At 37.8% G+C, this 15,915-nt stretch overlaps 8 protein-coding genes across 8 annotated transcripts; 2 read left to right on the forward strand and 6 right to left on the reverse strand.

Annotated features, from left to right (window-relative positions):
- Window positions 1-67: 67 nt before the first annotated feature.
- Window positions 68-1,783, reverse strand: ASN1 (asparagine synthase (glutamine-hydrolyzing) 2; the record flags this gene model as incomplete). Its single annotated transcript, XM_043191495.1, has 1 exon — window positions 68-1,783. One exon carries the CDS (start codon window positions 1,781-1,783, stop codon window positions 68-70), a length of 1,716 nt encoding a protein of 571 aa, XP_043049138.1.
- A 248-nt stretch (window positions 1,784-2,031) lies between these two features.
- On the forward strand, window positions 2,032-3,705 carry RPN12 (proteasome regulatory particle lid subunit; the record flags this gene model as incomplete). Its single annotated transcript, XM_043191496.1, has 3 exons — window positions 2,032-2,233; window positions 2,297-2,721; window positions 2,896-3,705. The coding sequence occupies 3 exons, from the start codon at window positions 2,032-2,034 to the stop codon at window positions 3,703-3,705; spliced, it is 1,437 nt and encodes a 478-aa protein (XP_043049139.1).
- A 36-nt stretch (window positions 3,706-3,741) lies between these two features.
- VPS28 (ESCRT-I subunit protein) lies at window positions 3,742-4,578 on the reverse strand (the record flags this gene model as incomplete). The annotated part of the gene is made up of 1 exon (XM_043191497.1): window positions 3,742-4,578. The coding sequence occupies one exon, from the start codon at window positions 4,576-4,578 to the stop codon at window positions 3,742-3,744; it is 837 nt and encodes a 278-aa protein (XP_043049140.1).
- Window positions 4,579-5,464: 886 nt separating this feature from the next.
- Window positions 5,465-6,508, reverse strand: KQ657_000664 (uncharacterized protein; the record flags this gene model as incomplete). The annotated part of the gene is made up of 1 exon (XM_043191498.1): window positions 5,465-6,508. The coding sequence occupies one exon, from the start codon at window positions 6,506-6,508 to the stop codon at window positions 5,465-5,467; it is 1,044 nt and encodes a 347-aa protein (XP_043049141.1).
- Window positions 6,509-7,096: 588 nt separating this feature from the next.
- DFG10 (putative polyprenol reductase) lies at window positions 7,097-8,008 on the reverse strand (the record flags this gene model as incomplete). The annotated part of the gene is made up of 1 exon (XM_043191499.1): window positions 7,097-8,008. The coding sequence occupies one exon, from the start codon at window positions 8,006-8,008 to the stop codon at window positions 7,097-7,099; it is 912 nt and encodes a 303-aa protein (XP_043049142.1).
- A 1,336-nt stretch (window positions 8,009-9,344) lies between these two features.
- LEU42 (Leu42p) lies at window positions 9,345-11,069 on the forward strand (the record flags this gene model as incomplete). The annotated part of the gene is made up of 1 exon (XM_043191500.1): window positions 9,345-11,069. One exon carries the CDS (start codon window positions 9,345-9,347, stop codon window positions 11,067-11,069), a length of 1,725 nt encoding a protein of 574 aa, XP_043049143.1.
- A 501-nt stretch (window positions 11,070-11,570) lies between these two features.
- Window positions 11,571-14,621, reverse strand: INP51 (phosphoinositide 5-phosphatase; the record flags this gene model as incomplete). The annotated part of the gene is made up of 1 exon (XM_043191501.1): window positions 11,571-14,621. One exon carries the CDS (start codon window positions 14,619-14,621, stop codon window positions 11,571-11,573), a length of 3,051 nt encoding a protein of 1,016 aa, XP_043049144.1.
- A 186-nt stretch (window positions 14,622-14,807) lies between these two features.
- IRC22 (uncharacterized protein) lies at window positions 14,808-15,653 on the reverse strand (the record flags this gene model as incomplete). The annotated part of the gene is made up of 1 exon (XM_043191502.1): window positions 14,808-15,653. The coding sequence occupies one exon, from the start codon at window positions 15,651-15,653 to the stop codon at window positions 14,808-14,810; it is 846 nt and encodes a 281-aa protein (XP_043049145.1).
- Between the last annotated feature and the right edge of the window lie 262 nt (window positions 15,654-15,915).

Genomic DNA, 15,915 nt, shown 5'->3' on the forward strand with positions numbered 1-15,915 from the left:
ATCAAAAAATAATAAATACATGGACATATATTAACGCTACTACTCTCTGGGGTAGTAATAATCATATCTAGTGAGCTTCATCAACCTTATGAGCATGAGTGGCAGCATATCTACCCGAAGGATCAGCATGACAACCCCATTCAGCCTTTGGAATCCATCTCATGACAGTAGTGGCAGCAACGTTGGATGGGTTGAACATCTTATCGAACTTACATCTATACCAATAAGCTTCCTTTGTAGTTGGAATATCAGCACCCCATTCTGGTTTAGGGTTAGCCAATTCTTCATCGGTAACAGCAAGTTCAGCAGCATCCTTCAAACCATCGATCCATGAATAACCAACACCATCAGAGAATTGTTCCTTTTGTCTCCAAAGGATTTCTTCTGGTAAGTATGGTTTGACATCAGGTTCATCAGTAGTATCGAAAGCCTTTCTTAAGATGTACTTTTCAATGTGGCCAGGTTTAATGAGTTTATCTTCTGGGTTAATGTTCATACAAACTTCCAAGAATTGCTTATCCAAGAAAGGAACTCTAGCTTCCAAACCCCAGGCCATGGTTGATTTGTTAGCTCTAAGACAATCAGCATAGTGTAAGTTTTTAACTCTCTTGACACATTCGTCATGGAATTCAGCAGAAGATGGAGCATTGGCAAAGTATAAGTATCCACCAAAGATTTCATCGGAACCTTCACCAGATAAAACCATTTTAACACCTTGAGCTTTGATTTTACGGGACAAAAGGTACATTGGAGTAGAGGCTCTAATGGTAGTGACATCATAAGTTTCCAAATGGTAAATGACATCATCAAGAGCATCCAAACCATCTTCCAAAGTAAAAGTATGAGAATGATGAACAGTACCAATGAATTTGGCAACCTTTTCAGCAGCAACCAAATCTGGAGCACCAGGTAACCCAATAGCAAAGGAATGTAATCTTGAGAACCCGACTGAATGCAAAGCACCTGAATCATCAACACCAGATAACTCAGCATTGGCATCAACAGCACCAGATTTAACATTAGCCTTAGCAGCTTCTCTAGCAGCAATTGAAGCAATTAAAGAAGAATCCAACCCACCAGAAAGCAAAACACCATAAGGAACTTCAGCCATAAGTCTCTTTCTCACGGCCAATTCCAAACTAGCTCTAACCTTTTTAAGATCAGCATGTTCAGTTGGAACATTGGAACCGTCCCACCAAGAAGGATTGAAATAACGAGTAAGTTTATCAGTCTTGGAGTCGTACACGTGACCAGGAGGGAAGGCAGTGATCTCGTCACATTCATCAATCAAACATTTCAATTCTGAAGCGAAATATCTGGTTTTAGGAGATTTCAGGGATTTACCCATATATAATGTGGTGATACCAATTGGATCTCTGGCAGCGACAATTCTATCCTTAATCTTGTCATACAAAACCCAAGCAAACATACCATCCAAATAGTTTGGAGCTTCGATATCATAAGTCATGTACAATGGGATGATGGGCTCACAATCACTTAAAGATTGAAACTTATAGTCTTTGCATTGTTCTCTTAAATGGATGTGGTTGTAGATTTCACCATTGACGGCAAGACTGTAGTTGCCATCGGGAGATCTGATTGGTTGAGCTCCAGCATCCAATCCGACAATAGCTAATCTTTCATGAACTAAAATCGTCAGCTTTTGGATAACGTTACCTGACCAATCTGGACCTCTGTGTCTGATTCTTTTGGAATATTGCAAGGCTTTAGCCTTGAACTCTTCAACGTTTGGCTGTTGATAAGCAGCGAAAATACCACACATTACGTTTAAACCGTAAAAAAAAGACTGTCTGGTGTATTACGATAAGAAATATGACTGTCTTTTTATAATAAGATCGAAAAATTTTTCAATGTACATAATCCGGGTATCTGGACTGCATATAAGTCCAAATTGTGACTCAGGAATTCGTTGCAACAACCGGTCCTGTAATTCAGGATTGAGTCATATGGGGAAAATACGGATAAACGTTTAAACTGCATTTCTTCATATTATAACAATAATATATAATCATGTCATTGGGTACATTGTATGGAACTACGGAGATAAGAGCATTGCCTGCTAGAGCCATCATTAAACATTATGGTTTAGATATTGAGAATGTGAGCAAGACTGATTCCCGGTTCGCTGAGAACTTCCCTTTAGGACTTCGGCCCGGTTTTATTGGACCTGATGGAGTTAAGCTCACTCAATCAATAGCCATAACATTACATGGTAAGTATTAAAGAGTTTATTCCACGATTCACTATGGGATTGATACTAACACGAACTATAAAGTCCTTTCATTGAGTAAGGAAGGTAAACAGGAACTTTTAGGTGACTCAGAGGTTCAATATGCTCAAATACTTGAATGGATGTCGTTTGTTAATTGCGAGATCGTTCCCACAGCTATTAGGGTCTTCGGTCCCAAAGTGAAAGGATTACCTTATATAGCTGAGGTTGTTGAAAGTCTGCATAGTGAATTACACAGATATATGTCAGTTTTAGAAGGGTATCTAAAGGATGAAGAGTACCTTGTTGGGAATAAGTACACACTTGCAGATCTTTATGTTCTGGCGCTTTTAATTAGGCCCTTTCAATATTTGTTTGACAGAGAATGGAGAGAGACTCATCCATTCGTTATTAAATGGTTTGAAACCGTTGTAAAGGAGCCTATCTTAATGGATGTATTTGGTCCATTTACCTTTATTGATAAGCGTATAGTATATAATGCATAAGGTAGCGCGGTTGGGTTTATACTTATTTTGTGAAGCTGCTGGTAGCGCGATCAACGAAAACCTTGTGGCGTAAAACCAAACTAAACCAAACTGAACTTAAACTAACACTACCATCTGTTTCTTTTACCCACAATGGCTCTTCAAAAACTAACTGCAGAGTTATATCAACTCTTTGAGAGTGAAAAATATGACCAGTGCCAGAAGCTTTTGCCTCCCATCAAAATCGAACTTATAAAACACAATTTATTTGTACCCAATCCCAATTTTGGTAATGATGTTGATCATTTGAATGATTTAAAAGTTGCTCAACGGATTTTGGAAATCGGTCTGTTGCTGCTGTTGCTAACTGACAACTATCAAAATTTTGAACATTACGTTGCACAATTGAAGCCATTTTATAACTATGGCAAATTGCACCCCAAAAGGGAAGTCAACACCGATACTACGAAGATCATCTCATTATATTTAGTCTACTTGTTGAGTCAAGGATTAATTTCCAACTTCCATTTAGAGTTGGAGGTGCTCTATAACTCATCCAAATTCGATGTTGACAGAGACCACTACTTGCAGTTCCCTATAAGTTTGGAAAAGAATCTTATGGAAGGTAACTACATTAAGATCTGGAAGTTATTGGGAGATGAAAGAAATTTACCTTGTAAAGAATACAAACTTTTCATTGCTACGTTGATCAATGCCTTAAGATTTGAAATTGCAAAGTCTTTGGATAAAACATATGATTCCATTCCAATTAGCAATTGCAAGAACTTACTCTTCTTCCCTCAAGAAATGGCAGAAAGCACCGTTGAAGACATATTGAAGAACGAGTTGAACGTCACAAATTGTACCTTTTCCAATGGGAGAGTGGTGTTCAATAACGATGACTTGAATTCTGTTTCAGATACTGCTTCCAAATCAGGTATCATAGAGAATTTACTTAATTATGCTGAACAAATGGAATCTATAGTATAATATGTATATGCCATGATTATGATTATCACGCATATATTATGATAATGATGTATAGAACCCTTTATAGGCTATATCTAAGTCATCTAGAAACTGACTGATCTCTTCTTCTGTGAGCTCACTATCGTTTAGATTATTCAATTTAATTAACCATCCTACGAGTTTGGACTTGCCATGGAACTCCAATGCTTGTTCGTTATTAACTAGATCATTAAGTCCAACAACCAAGTCACTTAACAAGGGATGTAACTGTTCTTTGGTCTTGTAGTTGAGTTTGAGTGCATCCATAATTGTAATGAAACTCCCCGTGATCTCAGCTACCAAACGGGCACTTCCAGTGGAGTTAGCTGCCCCAGTGGGTGCCCCACCGTTAGTAGTGGTTCCAGTTCCCGCATGCGATAATTGTACAGACAAATGTTCTATAGTCAGGGGGACACCAGTCTTAAGTCTCTTCACCGCATGCGAACAGGATGTCAAATTGTACTTGATGCAGAACAAATCAGGGAAGTCAACGCCGAGATCAATTGGTAAATTTGCCAGGGGAGTTATCAAATCTGCTTTAGCATATTCAAGCTTCTGAGGGTCTTCAAGGATCCCTTTACTTAGTATTTGATATTGGTTTATAAGTCGAAGAGATGTATTGGTATACTTTTCTTTATCGGTAACAAAGTCTTTAACAAAGGCATTTTCAATCATTTCCAAGACGGTAACGATGGAGTAAATCTCTGCAAAGGCTTCATATACTGAACGTTGGATAGAGTTCTTCAGAAGTTGATTCTTGGAGATTTCCTGGTGATAATTGACATTGCTGTTGTCTGACGTTGAATATGCAGTGGTAGAAGTAGGAGCATATGATAAGGGAGTATTTCGGTCCATTATAGTTGAAAGAAGCTAAGTTGAGTGTATGGTTGATTAGAGCTAGACTTTCCTGTTTTGTGATAAACACTAGTCACGTGAAGTGTGTCACGTGATAGATAAGAGAAGCTTAGTATGTATATAGAATACATATATATATATATAATATGTGTGTTTATATATTGTCTTATTATATATTACATTAGCCTTATTCCCATCTCTCTAATCTATGTAGTTGTCTAATCAGATTGACTATTACCTGTAGTGTGTCCGGGTAACCACTCCGCAATAGGTGATAAAGTCCAATTTGAAAGCAATAGGTGTGCCTATAAATATAATCCATGATCCCAGATTGATTTGGAGTTAGCTCTGCATGTCATGTCATGTCATTGAAATACTCCACTGATAACGAACGGTACCAGGCTCTAGTTGAAAGAGATGAGAAGGCTGTGGGTCATTTCTTCTATTTGGTTAAGACAACCAAGATATATTGTCGTCCCACTTGTTCTGCTCGATTAGCAAAGAAGATCAACATTTTATATGTTACAAGTAGTGCAGAAGCACAAGCAAAAGGTTTTAGACCATGCAAACGATGCCAACCACATTTGGTTGAACTGTGGAACCCTGTGGCAGATATGGTGAAGAAAGCATGCGCTTCTATTTGGTGTCAAGCAAGTCAAAAAATACCTTTAGATATTGAAACTTTATTGGATGAATTAGGATACTCTAAATGGCACTTTTATCGTACCTTTAAGAATTATACAGGAACCACTCCCAAAAGGTTCTATGTAACTTGTTTTTATGATATTGAGAACCCAATGAATCTTGGTCCTTCAATTCCGGAGATAACCACCAAGAAGGGACTTCTACGGAGGAAACATCAACAACAAGCACAGCAGTTATTAATTTAATCCACATAAAAGCCAATCCGAGCCCTAATATTTTGTTGACGGAATCCATTGGAAGGGTATCCCATCTGAGTCCAATCATTTAAGCAATCACGGTATATGGTTGTGGGGGGGACTGTCTTCATTAACATAGATGCTGCAAGCTTATAATCAATGGCATTAAAGATCTTGCTAAACATAACCGGACCCAATAACTCCTTTGCAAGTTGGCATTCCTTTTCAATCCAATACAATAAATATTTTGAAGTTTGATAATCAAAGGGACAAATGGTGATGGGTAAATTGAATTTCACCGATTTACTACCATAAAATTTGACTTTAGTTCGAAGTTCAAATCGTACGGAATAAAGTTTCCCTGAACTAGTGAACCCCTCTGTATGAGTTATGGGTATTCCAAATTGATCAATGACTTCCACGTTACGGAAATTGTTCAACAGAGTAACTATCACCAGAGGATCATTATAAGGGTTAAAATATTGATCTTTTATATCCAAATCTGAAGTGTGGAATTCCAAAAAGTCTCTCAGTAGTGATAAAGGTTTTGAGAATTCATGTTGTATAGGATTTGTAGATAATGGAAGTTCATGAAGTGACCATTCATTACTTGTAGAATAAATTTGCTGTTCTTTATGTCGTGGTAAACCTGAATCATGGCCCTCTAGGATTTCCCAAAGCAGATATGTGATCTCTTTAAGACTAATGTTTTTTCTGTACATTAATTTGGTGATTTTCAATTGAAGATTGATAACATCTCCAGGTCCCACACTGGAACGTGCTAATTGCAGTTCAATAAGTACTTGGGAATCAGGTGACGTACATTTTCTATCGACAGCTTTACCCAACTCTTTATATATGGGTAAGCTATCAAATTGCAGAATCGATATGGGGAATGATTCTTGAAACGTTTGACTTCCAATTGAAGTATGTAATGTAATTTCTATGACTAATTTTGTCCAAGCCAAAGCCTTCCAAGTTGGGAAAGTCCCACTACTGACAATATCTTTTGGTAGGAATATTCTTAGGGGGATGTCACAACCTATCATTTGTTCGTATGGCGTTCCCTTGGGGCTACGGAAGACATTAGCATCATGAAAGAGGGTATATTCATGTTGACAATTATGTGCACCAAAGTTCAGCGGTACGGCTACTCTTTGATGAGTAATAAGTTTCACTTGAACCCTTTGAAGATTAAAAGTATTCCCAGGAATTCGATGTCGTATTAAGACCAATGTTTCTATTCGAGGTATGGTTCCTTGGACCCCCGGATATCCCCGGACGTCAGTGGTTCCGGTTTCCCTTAATGTGATTGTCACCGGATCAGGCTCTGCTATTGGAGGCATCGTATGGTGGTAAAGATGATGGTGAAGAATCCGAGTATGGATTGTTTGTTTAGATTACTTGAGATCAATGGCTGAGTTTATACAGGAGCGGCGAAGAGAGTCAAGTGTAGTTATAATTGAAGAGTAGAACGTAGTGTAACATACATGGTGTAACATATAAGACGTAGCATATGTGACATATCATATGACGTGTCATAAGTATATTGGTATGAGTTTTGTATCAGTTACATATGTTTGTTTATGTTTGTTATATGCTTGATTGAATCAATAAATGTCGTATAAATGTCTCTTCTATAAAACTCCAGGTAAAACGGCCCATTGAAGTGAATATTGGTAGCCAAACCTTTGCCTATAGTATTTATGGGTCTCCAATGCAGAGATGGATAAATTGGTAAATACAAATGCAAAGGCCATCAAATAATTAATGGTGATATTATCACGTTTGATTTCTGCCTTAGCGACATTCTTAACACTAATAAGGAACATCAACAAATAGATAGCCATCTCTGAAGTATAATGAGGACTGGAGATGTATTTGAAGTTGGGAAGAGTATACTTCCGTAATGTAGCCAAGTGTTGATGACTAACAAATTGCCACATGGATACGCCCACAAAGATCCCCACCAAGATGTAATCCTTGTAATGTAAGTGGTTTCTGATATCGATCTTTGTGTTTAAACCAGCATGATAATAAGGCACAAGACTGAGAAAGTTGTTGAAGGAAACCAAGGCATAGAATGAAATCCCCACAAGATAATGAAGAAAGTTTATTCTGGAACCTTTGCCAAAACGAGTAACAAAGAAGGATTCGCCGGTTCTTCTTATGGCTTGTAATAAAATCAAATGGTTTATAAGGAGGTAATTTTTATATTTAAGAGGCAGAATAATTCTCAGTGGATTCATCAACAGATAAACAAAATCGACCACTGGTTTATTATTAACCAATGTCCATTTTAAAAATAATGTCGTTACAAGGTAAAACACGTAGTAATGACTAAACCATGATTTAGGTACGGTGATTGATTCTAATTGTTCAACTGTTTCTGTTATCACGCCGCCATCGCCACCATTACTCTTATTCCTTTTATTGCCAGTGGTCTTTCCATAAAGAAGAAGATCGTTCAATGGAGCATAAAGCTTAATAACTAAAGGTCCAGCAAGTATTGCTCCAAATGCAGCAGTCACCAAGTTCTCAATATACATGTTGATAATATTAATGTTAGTTAGATGTATTCACCAGTCATACTCCACACGTACATATATATATATATACATATATATATATATAATTATGAGTTGACCCCACGATGGTTATAACCGTATTTGGAGTAGTTGGATTTGGAAATTGCTTAAACAGGAAATTTTTATCACCGACACATGCAAATAAAACCCATCTGGTCAATGGTAAGGCCAGCATCATACATCACTAAGACTGCTATTAGTAGAGACAGCACTAATAGAAGCAGTGCTTCCCCTACCCATTGTTACAACCAACTTGTACCTCAGCCTACTGCTGTTACTATTACTAGTGTTCAAAGAACAGGAGTTGTCATAAATTACTGTTACTTACATTAAAAACTCTGATCTGTACGTTCTATTCGTTTTCTTATCATTGCTGCCTTCTCATTCTCCCTCGCCTTGACTACTGTTACTACTGCTACTCTTGACAGGGTCTTTCCCTGCATGATTGTGACCAAATCCGAGGTTCTTGCGACCTACTTGGATTCAAATAGCAAACCTCCACTCTTGGAAATGTGCAAGGCAGTTTGTTGCTCGTCCTATTACGTAATATATACTCAGCATAATTGATAGACTCTACTTCCTTCTTTGTATTTTATTACGTAAGTGATAGACACGCGCTCTTTGATACACAAAGCCATGCCAACCACAAGAGCCGGGCTTACTTATTGCCGCATTTCATTTTCGCCGGTACCGGAGATGAAGGTAGATTGGCATAACTGTATATCCACTTCCATCACAAGTTCCCACCAAACAATAATCCTAGTGCGTAGCTCATAGTGCGTAACAGTTTGTCGTTATGAGCACCCACCCCCCGTTTCCAATATATTGTTTATTTATTATTAGGTTGCAAGTAAGTATGAGTCAGTGAATCATAAGGGCTTTGAGTAATAAACCTCCCCACAATTCCAAAGAGGCTAGTGTACAGTTCCAATCACCTGGACAAGCCACCGTACATAATTTATAGGACTGGCCGCTAGTCCGCTAATCCCTTGAATAACCGATCCCTGTCTATATGCCTTTAAAAATGTAGTAAAACTAGGTACAATTCGGCATTGGAAACCTTTATACTCCACAAATGGCCCACTCACGTGACCAAAGCTGTCCCACAGGTGATTGAAAAATTTTATAGAGTGGGGTGGAAACACCTATGAGTAATAGTAGTCTTAACCTTCAGGATAATAATATATTTAAATCACCCAAAAGGTCGCTTTGAAGAAGAGAATACCAGAATTTGTTTCTTAAGCATACCAATATAGGAAACTGTCTTTATTAGTTACTGTCTTGCCCGTACATCAATATGCCTATGTTAGCAGATCCTTCCGTCAAGTATAAGCCATACCCTCAAATCAACTTACCTAACCGTCAGTGGCCTACAAAGGTAATTTCGAAACCTCCAAGATGGCTTTCGACCGATTTGAGAGATGGGAACCAAAGTTTACCTGACCCCATGTCTTTTGAAGAAAAGAAGGAATATTTCCATAAATTGGTGGATATGGGGTTTAAAGAAATCGAAGTGGCTTTCCCTAGTGCATCTCAAGTTGACTTTGACTTCACCAGGTATGCTGTTGAAAGTGCACCTGCTGATGTTTCTATCCAAGTTTTATCTCAATGTCGTGAAGATTTAATTAGAAGAACCATTGAATCCTTAGTTGGTGCTAAGAAAGCCACCGTTCATATTTATTTGGCCACTTCGGATTGTTTCCGGAATGTTGTGTTTGGAATGCTGCAAGAAGAATCGCTTGCTTTAGCTGTGAAATGCACCAAATTAATCAAATCCTTAACTAAAGATGATCCTGCTCAACAATCTACTGAATGGGATTTTGAGTTCTCTCCAGAAACATTCTCAGATACTGACCCTGACTTTGCAGTTCAAGTTTGTACTGCTGTTATGGAAGCATGGGAACCAACTAAGGAAAAGCCTATTATCTTTAACTTACCAGCAACTGTTGAAATGGCTACTCCAAACATTTATGCTGATCAAATTGAATATTTCTCCACACATATCCCCAACAGAGAAACAGTTTGCATATCTTTACATCCTCATAATGATAGAGGGTGTGCTGTTGCTGCTGCAGAATTAGGTCAAATGGCAGGTGCTGACAGAATTGAAGGATGTCTTTTTGGGAACGGTGAAAGAACTGGTAACGTTGATTTGGTTACCTTAGCTTTGAACTTGTACACTCAAGGTACCCACCCCAAATTGGATTTCTCTGATATGAGTTCTGTGATTGATATCGTGGAAAAGTGTAATAAGATTCCTGTTCCTGCCAGAGCACCATATGGAGGTTCGCTTGTTGTTTGTGCCTTCTCTGGATCTCATCAAGATGCTATTAAGAAGGGATTCAATGCTTATTCCAAACAAGTCAAGGAATCAGAGGGGAAAAATGTCCATTGGAGATTACCATATTTACCATTGGATCCAGCAGATATTGGTAGAACTTATGAAGCTATCATTAGAGTCAATTCTCAAAGTGGAAAAGGTGGATCTGCTTGGGTCATTCTACGTAACTTGGAATTGGATCTCCCCAGAGGCTTACAGGTTGCGTTTTCCAGAGTTGTTCAACAAAGAGCAGAAATCAAGGGTCAAGAATTATCCAATCATGAATTATGTGAATTGTTTAAGAAGGAATACTTTATTGATTATTATGATAATTCTGATACCAATGATTACCAATATAGATTGATGGATTATTCTCTTACTGCTAGTAAGCAAACCAGAAAGATTGAAGTTGATTTGGAAATAAATAACAAACCAATCAAGATCGCCGGTGAAGGTAATGGTCCTATCTCCGCTTTCTCCAATGCTATCTCTACCGGGTTAGGAATTGACATTGTGGTGAAACATTATAGTGAGCATACTTTAGGTGAAGACTCAGATTCTCGTGCTGCCACTTATATTGAAGTATTGTTTGAGGGTAAGATTACCAAATGGGGTGTTGGTATTCATGAAGATGTTTCCCAAGCTTCTTTCCTTTCTATTATTTCCATCTTGAATGGGTTGCATAAAGACAAGCACATCTGAATAGATTATGTCGTTAGTTAAGTAAATAAAGTGTCTCAAGTGTATTTTATGTCACGTGATTTAATACTGTTTTCCATTTCAATCACGTGAGTGATCAGTCACGTGAGTGATTGATGAACCCCACGTAAATTACAGTATACAAGAAGGTACGACTTCCGTTTCCTCATGAGTCTTCTATATCATGACGACAGATAACCAAACGGACGACGCGTCTTCAAGCATAGCAGATGCATACAAACAACTAGCCAGCGCCGAAAAACAGGCAGATAACCTAGAGCGGATGTTAGAAAGTCTACAGGCCAAAATGGATAGCATACTAGAAGAAGCTGAAAGAATGGGACAAGTTAAAGAGACAGAGAGTGAAAGTGAGCTAGTGTCCGGTGAGTCAGAGTCCGACAGTAAGTCCGATAGTAAGTCCGACAGTAATCCCGATCCAAGGTCCGAGTCCGAACCAATATAAAGTACAGTATATATATTAATAATATTATTAATAGTACAATCTTATCTAATCATCTCTAATAAAGTACTCTTCTTTATAAACTCTGGTTTATCTGTTTGTTCAAATGGGTTAATGGGTAAGAATGGATTCACCACAAGTGGATCATGAACCAATTCATTGTCGTTATCATTCAACTCCTTTATGCTCATCTTAACGGATTTATTCCCATCAAGCCACCATTTCCTGGAATCGGTGCTGGGAGGTGGTAATGCCTTATCGTTATCATTAAACACCAAATAGGATAAGTCATCCTTCTTGAAGATCGTGGTATTAAGATCAATCCCACTTACTCGGTCTAAAGCCAAGTTACTCTTATTATTGGACGCACTCAACGAATGGACACTCACTTCAAAAATCCCATAAACTGGACGATGATCTGAAAACTTGACGGTAGGACAACTATTATAAACCTTCGGAGTTAACACCTTCCCCTTGGATAAACTTAAAATCCGATCGGTCCATGCTGGGATTCTTTGCTTCTCACTGGTATCATAAATGTCACTGTCTAAGTCAAACTTATACGTTGGAGGAAAGGTGATTTCCATCTCATCATAGAATGGGAATGTGATTCCATTGGCCATTTGCATATGTAATTGATCAAACTCAAATAATCGGGAATATTGTTTCCTTTCTATTAAAGGTTTCACTTGTTCATTGGGTAATCCGATTCTATAATTGAAATCTCCTAACCAAATCACCGCATCATGATCTTTGGCTGATCTATTCTTCAGAAATCTAAACCCTTTAACCAATGTCTTATAATTCTGATGTCTTTCATCTATATTGCTTAACCCAGCAGCCAAATGACATGAAACTAAACATATCAGAGTATCATTGAAACAAAAACTGACAGCTACTCCACCTTTATTAGCTGCCATCCCTCCTAATCCTGTTTTCTTAACATTACCTTCAACTCCACGTATTTTATCCACTTGTGATTCCTTCACGAAAAGGAAAAGAGCAGTGGTTCCAAGCATACCCACCCATAAACTCACATATTTAATTCCCAATGGGTTTTCATCTAATGTACTTTTGATCTTATTCTCCCAAAACCTAGCCTTCCCAACATCACGAGATGGGATTTGCCCTGTGGTTAACTCAACAACTTCTTGAATCCCAATAAATACAATATCATATGATACTTCCCCTTCAGTGTTAGTTGGATATATCCATTCAGTTATGCTGGTGGTAGGACATTTCCCACTAACGTTAAATGTTCCAGCAAATAACTTGATCTGTTGGGTAGGAAGAACACTCTCAGTATTTGCATCATCAACTTTGGCTGCGGTATTCCTTCTATCTATTTCTTGTAATAAATCAAGAATTGGACTGAATAACGTCACACTTACTTGATCTGATTTCCTTCCTAGCATCTTTAACATAGCAGTATCATTCCCCTTGTTATCTGGAACCACTCCACTAAGATATTTTGCTGAAAAATGAGATTTGACAGTATTATTAACCGCATGAACTGCCAATTTACCAAAATTAGTAATATAACTAGTGGTTAACCTTGTGATTTGATAATCATTTTCTTCCCATAATTTTGCATGATGTGCAATAATCTCTGTATTTGATTCCAAGGTGATCCCCATATCCTCTATGGCCAATTCAATTACTCTTTGACAAATCACTTTGGATATAAAACTTGCTTTATGTAAGTTGTCAAAGGAATTCACTCTGAAAACTCCCAATTGTCTTCCTGTGAAAGTATTATCTGATATCCCATAGAAATACGCTCCAAAATCCACTACTCTATCATTTATTATGGAGATAATGTTATGTGGATTGACAGATGTGAAACCAACTTTCTTAACAAATGCTTTGCTAACATGTAGATCTATTTCAAATAGTCGATAATTCCCAGCATCATTCTTTAATGCAATAAACTTCTCAAGATGTTCTTTATATTTTTTGCTTAATTGGCTCTTGTACGAAGATTCATCCGAAGTTAACCCATTGACCACAGCAATATCACCAAAATTATAAGCCAACCCATCAAAATGTCGACCAAGTGCAAGTTGAGAAGTTTCGAAAGATCTGGGGAACCTCATCTTCTTGCTAGACTTGGATACAGCGATAAGAATATTCCGCTTACTGAAATGAGTTTCCGTTTCATAGAAAATAGGCACATTTCCTCGTACAACAACATATGCAAAACAAAATTTATGGGTATAGATGATGATTTCTGTCTCCATATAATTTGCTACTTCACCTTGATCATCTATACCCCATTCTCCAAATAAATGACCACTTTTCAAGCATGCTTGCTTTGAGATCATGGTAATCAATGCATCTTCATTATTAATAACTGAATTCAAAGTTTGAGCATATCCTCTTGATATTGGAGTAATAAACCCTCCTGTATCAAACATTTCCTGTTCTATTGGAGGAAGTTTCTTTCTGAAATCTATCAACTCCAATGTCATATATCTATTCCACATAAACCGTTTACAATAAGGTCCATCTGCCCGTAGTTTAAACAAGGGATTGGCCTGATACCCTCTTTCCTGCATTGTCAGGGTGATATCAAACGAAGGAGAATAGAAAAAATCTCCCAGAGATATGAGTTTCTTTACGGAATGAGCTAGAGACTCCCCCTGATCTAGGTATTCGTCTGGGGCATTCGGTCTTCCAATATGTCTCCCGTTATTATTGTTATATTCTTGGAACGTTACAAACTGGTCAAAGGCATCCAGTTGTACACAAAAAAACTCAACACCCGTGATTCGATGAACGGTGTCGTGTAATGTGGGAGACGCTATGGTTTCATCACCAGTGATAAAACCTAGTAAAATATTATTTTTGATCAGTAAAAACCCTAAAAACCCAAGCATTTGTCCATTTCGACGACTGGGGACAATCTCTTTATAGTTGGCCAAATTCAAGATTTCCGTATTACAAAACTCCACTATAACAGCGGGAACCTCCTCCACTTTCTTCCCTCCATTACCATCTTCCTTGTACGTGGGGTTGGGATGTCTTATCACTAAGGCGTACCCATTGCTAGTGAGAATAAAAGTCCTCGGTCTTTGGTTAAGATATAGTCTCATGAATCAGATGTGTATGCTTCGTTATGCTTATAATAATAATGAGGATAATAATAATAACGAGTGTGGCTTATACTTTTGACTGTTTGTATTGAAGTTAACGGTTGATTTGAGTATCAAAATGTCCTGTATATAAACTGGTGATATAAAGCTCATACCAAGTTGTACATATAGTATGTAACTGTCTATTTAATTCTTCTTTCTATTTCTTAAATGCGAATCTGGAATCCAATCTTTGCTTTTAACTTGTGACTGTTTTTTCAGCAACTTATTCTTAATCTTAGATGTTTGTGTCAGGGTCCTGAACCCCCTCAATCTTGATTGGATATATGACTTCCCCCAAAGTTCATAGCCAAGATATGCTAACCCAAGTACTGAAACAACCAAGAGCAATTCCAACAGAAGAAATTGAGGGTCAATCACTGAAAGTTCTTCATCTTCAACATTAATCATCTGAGCTCTGGCTTGAACCATCCGAGGTTGTTCATTAACCATAATATACAATTGAGGGGTGAAAATATAAGCTTGAGGCTCCAAGTGGATTTCAACTTTTTGAATCAATTTATGTTTATCACCAGGATCTAATCTAATCTTTCTTTCCAATGGAGTTATAGAAATATTGGCCTTAACAGTTAAGTCATTCACATCACGTATAACTCCCCCAGTCCCGGCAACAATAATAACCGACTCTTCTTCCTTATTGACCAATTCGTATACAATATCAACAACTTGACCATTTTTAAATTCGGCAAACTCACGAGGATTAAGGGTTTCATATCCATCTATATGATAAAATGCTGTGAACCCAACAAATTGAGCCCTTTTATCCTTCATTTCAGGCATAAACTGTTTAATAGCTTCAGTCCCATTATCGTATCCTTTGAAATCAATCACATCTCCAGATTGGGCACTTCCTTCAACCAATGCAGGGCTTGGCTTGTATGGACCTTCACCACCATACTCTTGAGTGAATTCAACTCCCAAGGCAATTCCGGCCACAGTTGCCAAACCTGCAAATAAACTCAAGACTTTCATTATAACAAGTTAATGAAACAAGTCTGACTGTTATTGATAACAATAGCTGGTGGAATATTTACTGCACATCGGTTGTTGGTGAGACACGTAGACATTTACCTTGACGTTTTGTGACCCGCAGGTAATTTTTCAGCGCGACATTAACGACATCTATCAGATCACCCCAGAGACATTTAATACAGAGCATTAGATTATAGTTGACGGTGCATACTTAAAGGTGAATACTTGTGTTGGTCTATGATATGTGGAGTCGATGGCATAG

Source organism: Scheffersomyces spartinae (genome assembly GCF_019049425.1).
Source record: "Scheffersomyces spartinae strain ARV_011 chromosome Unknown scaffold_11, whole genome shotgun sequence".
Taxonomy (NCBI): Eukaryota; Fungi; Ascomycota; class Pichiomycetes; order Serinales; family Debaryomycetaceae; genus Lizanozyma; species Lizanozyma spartinae.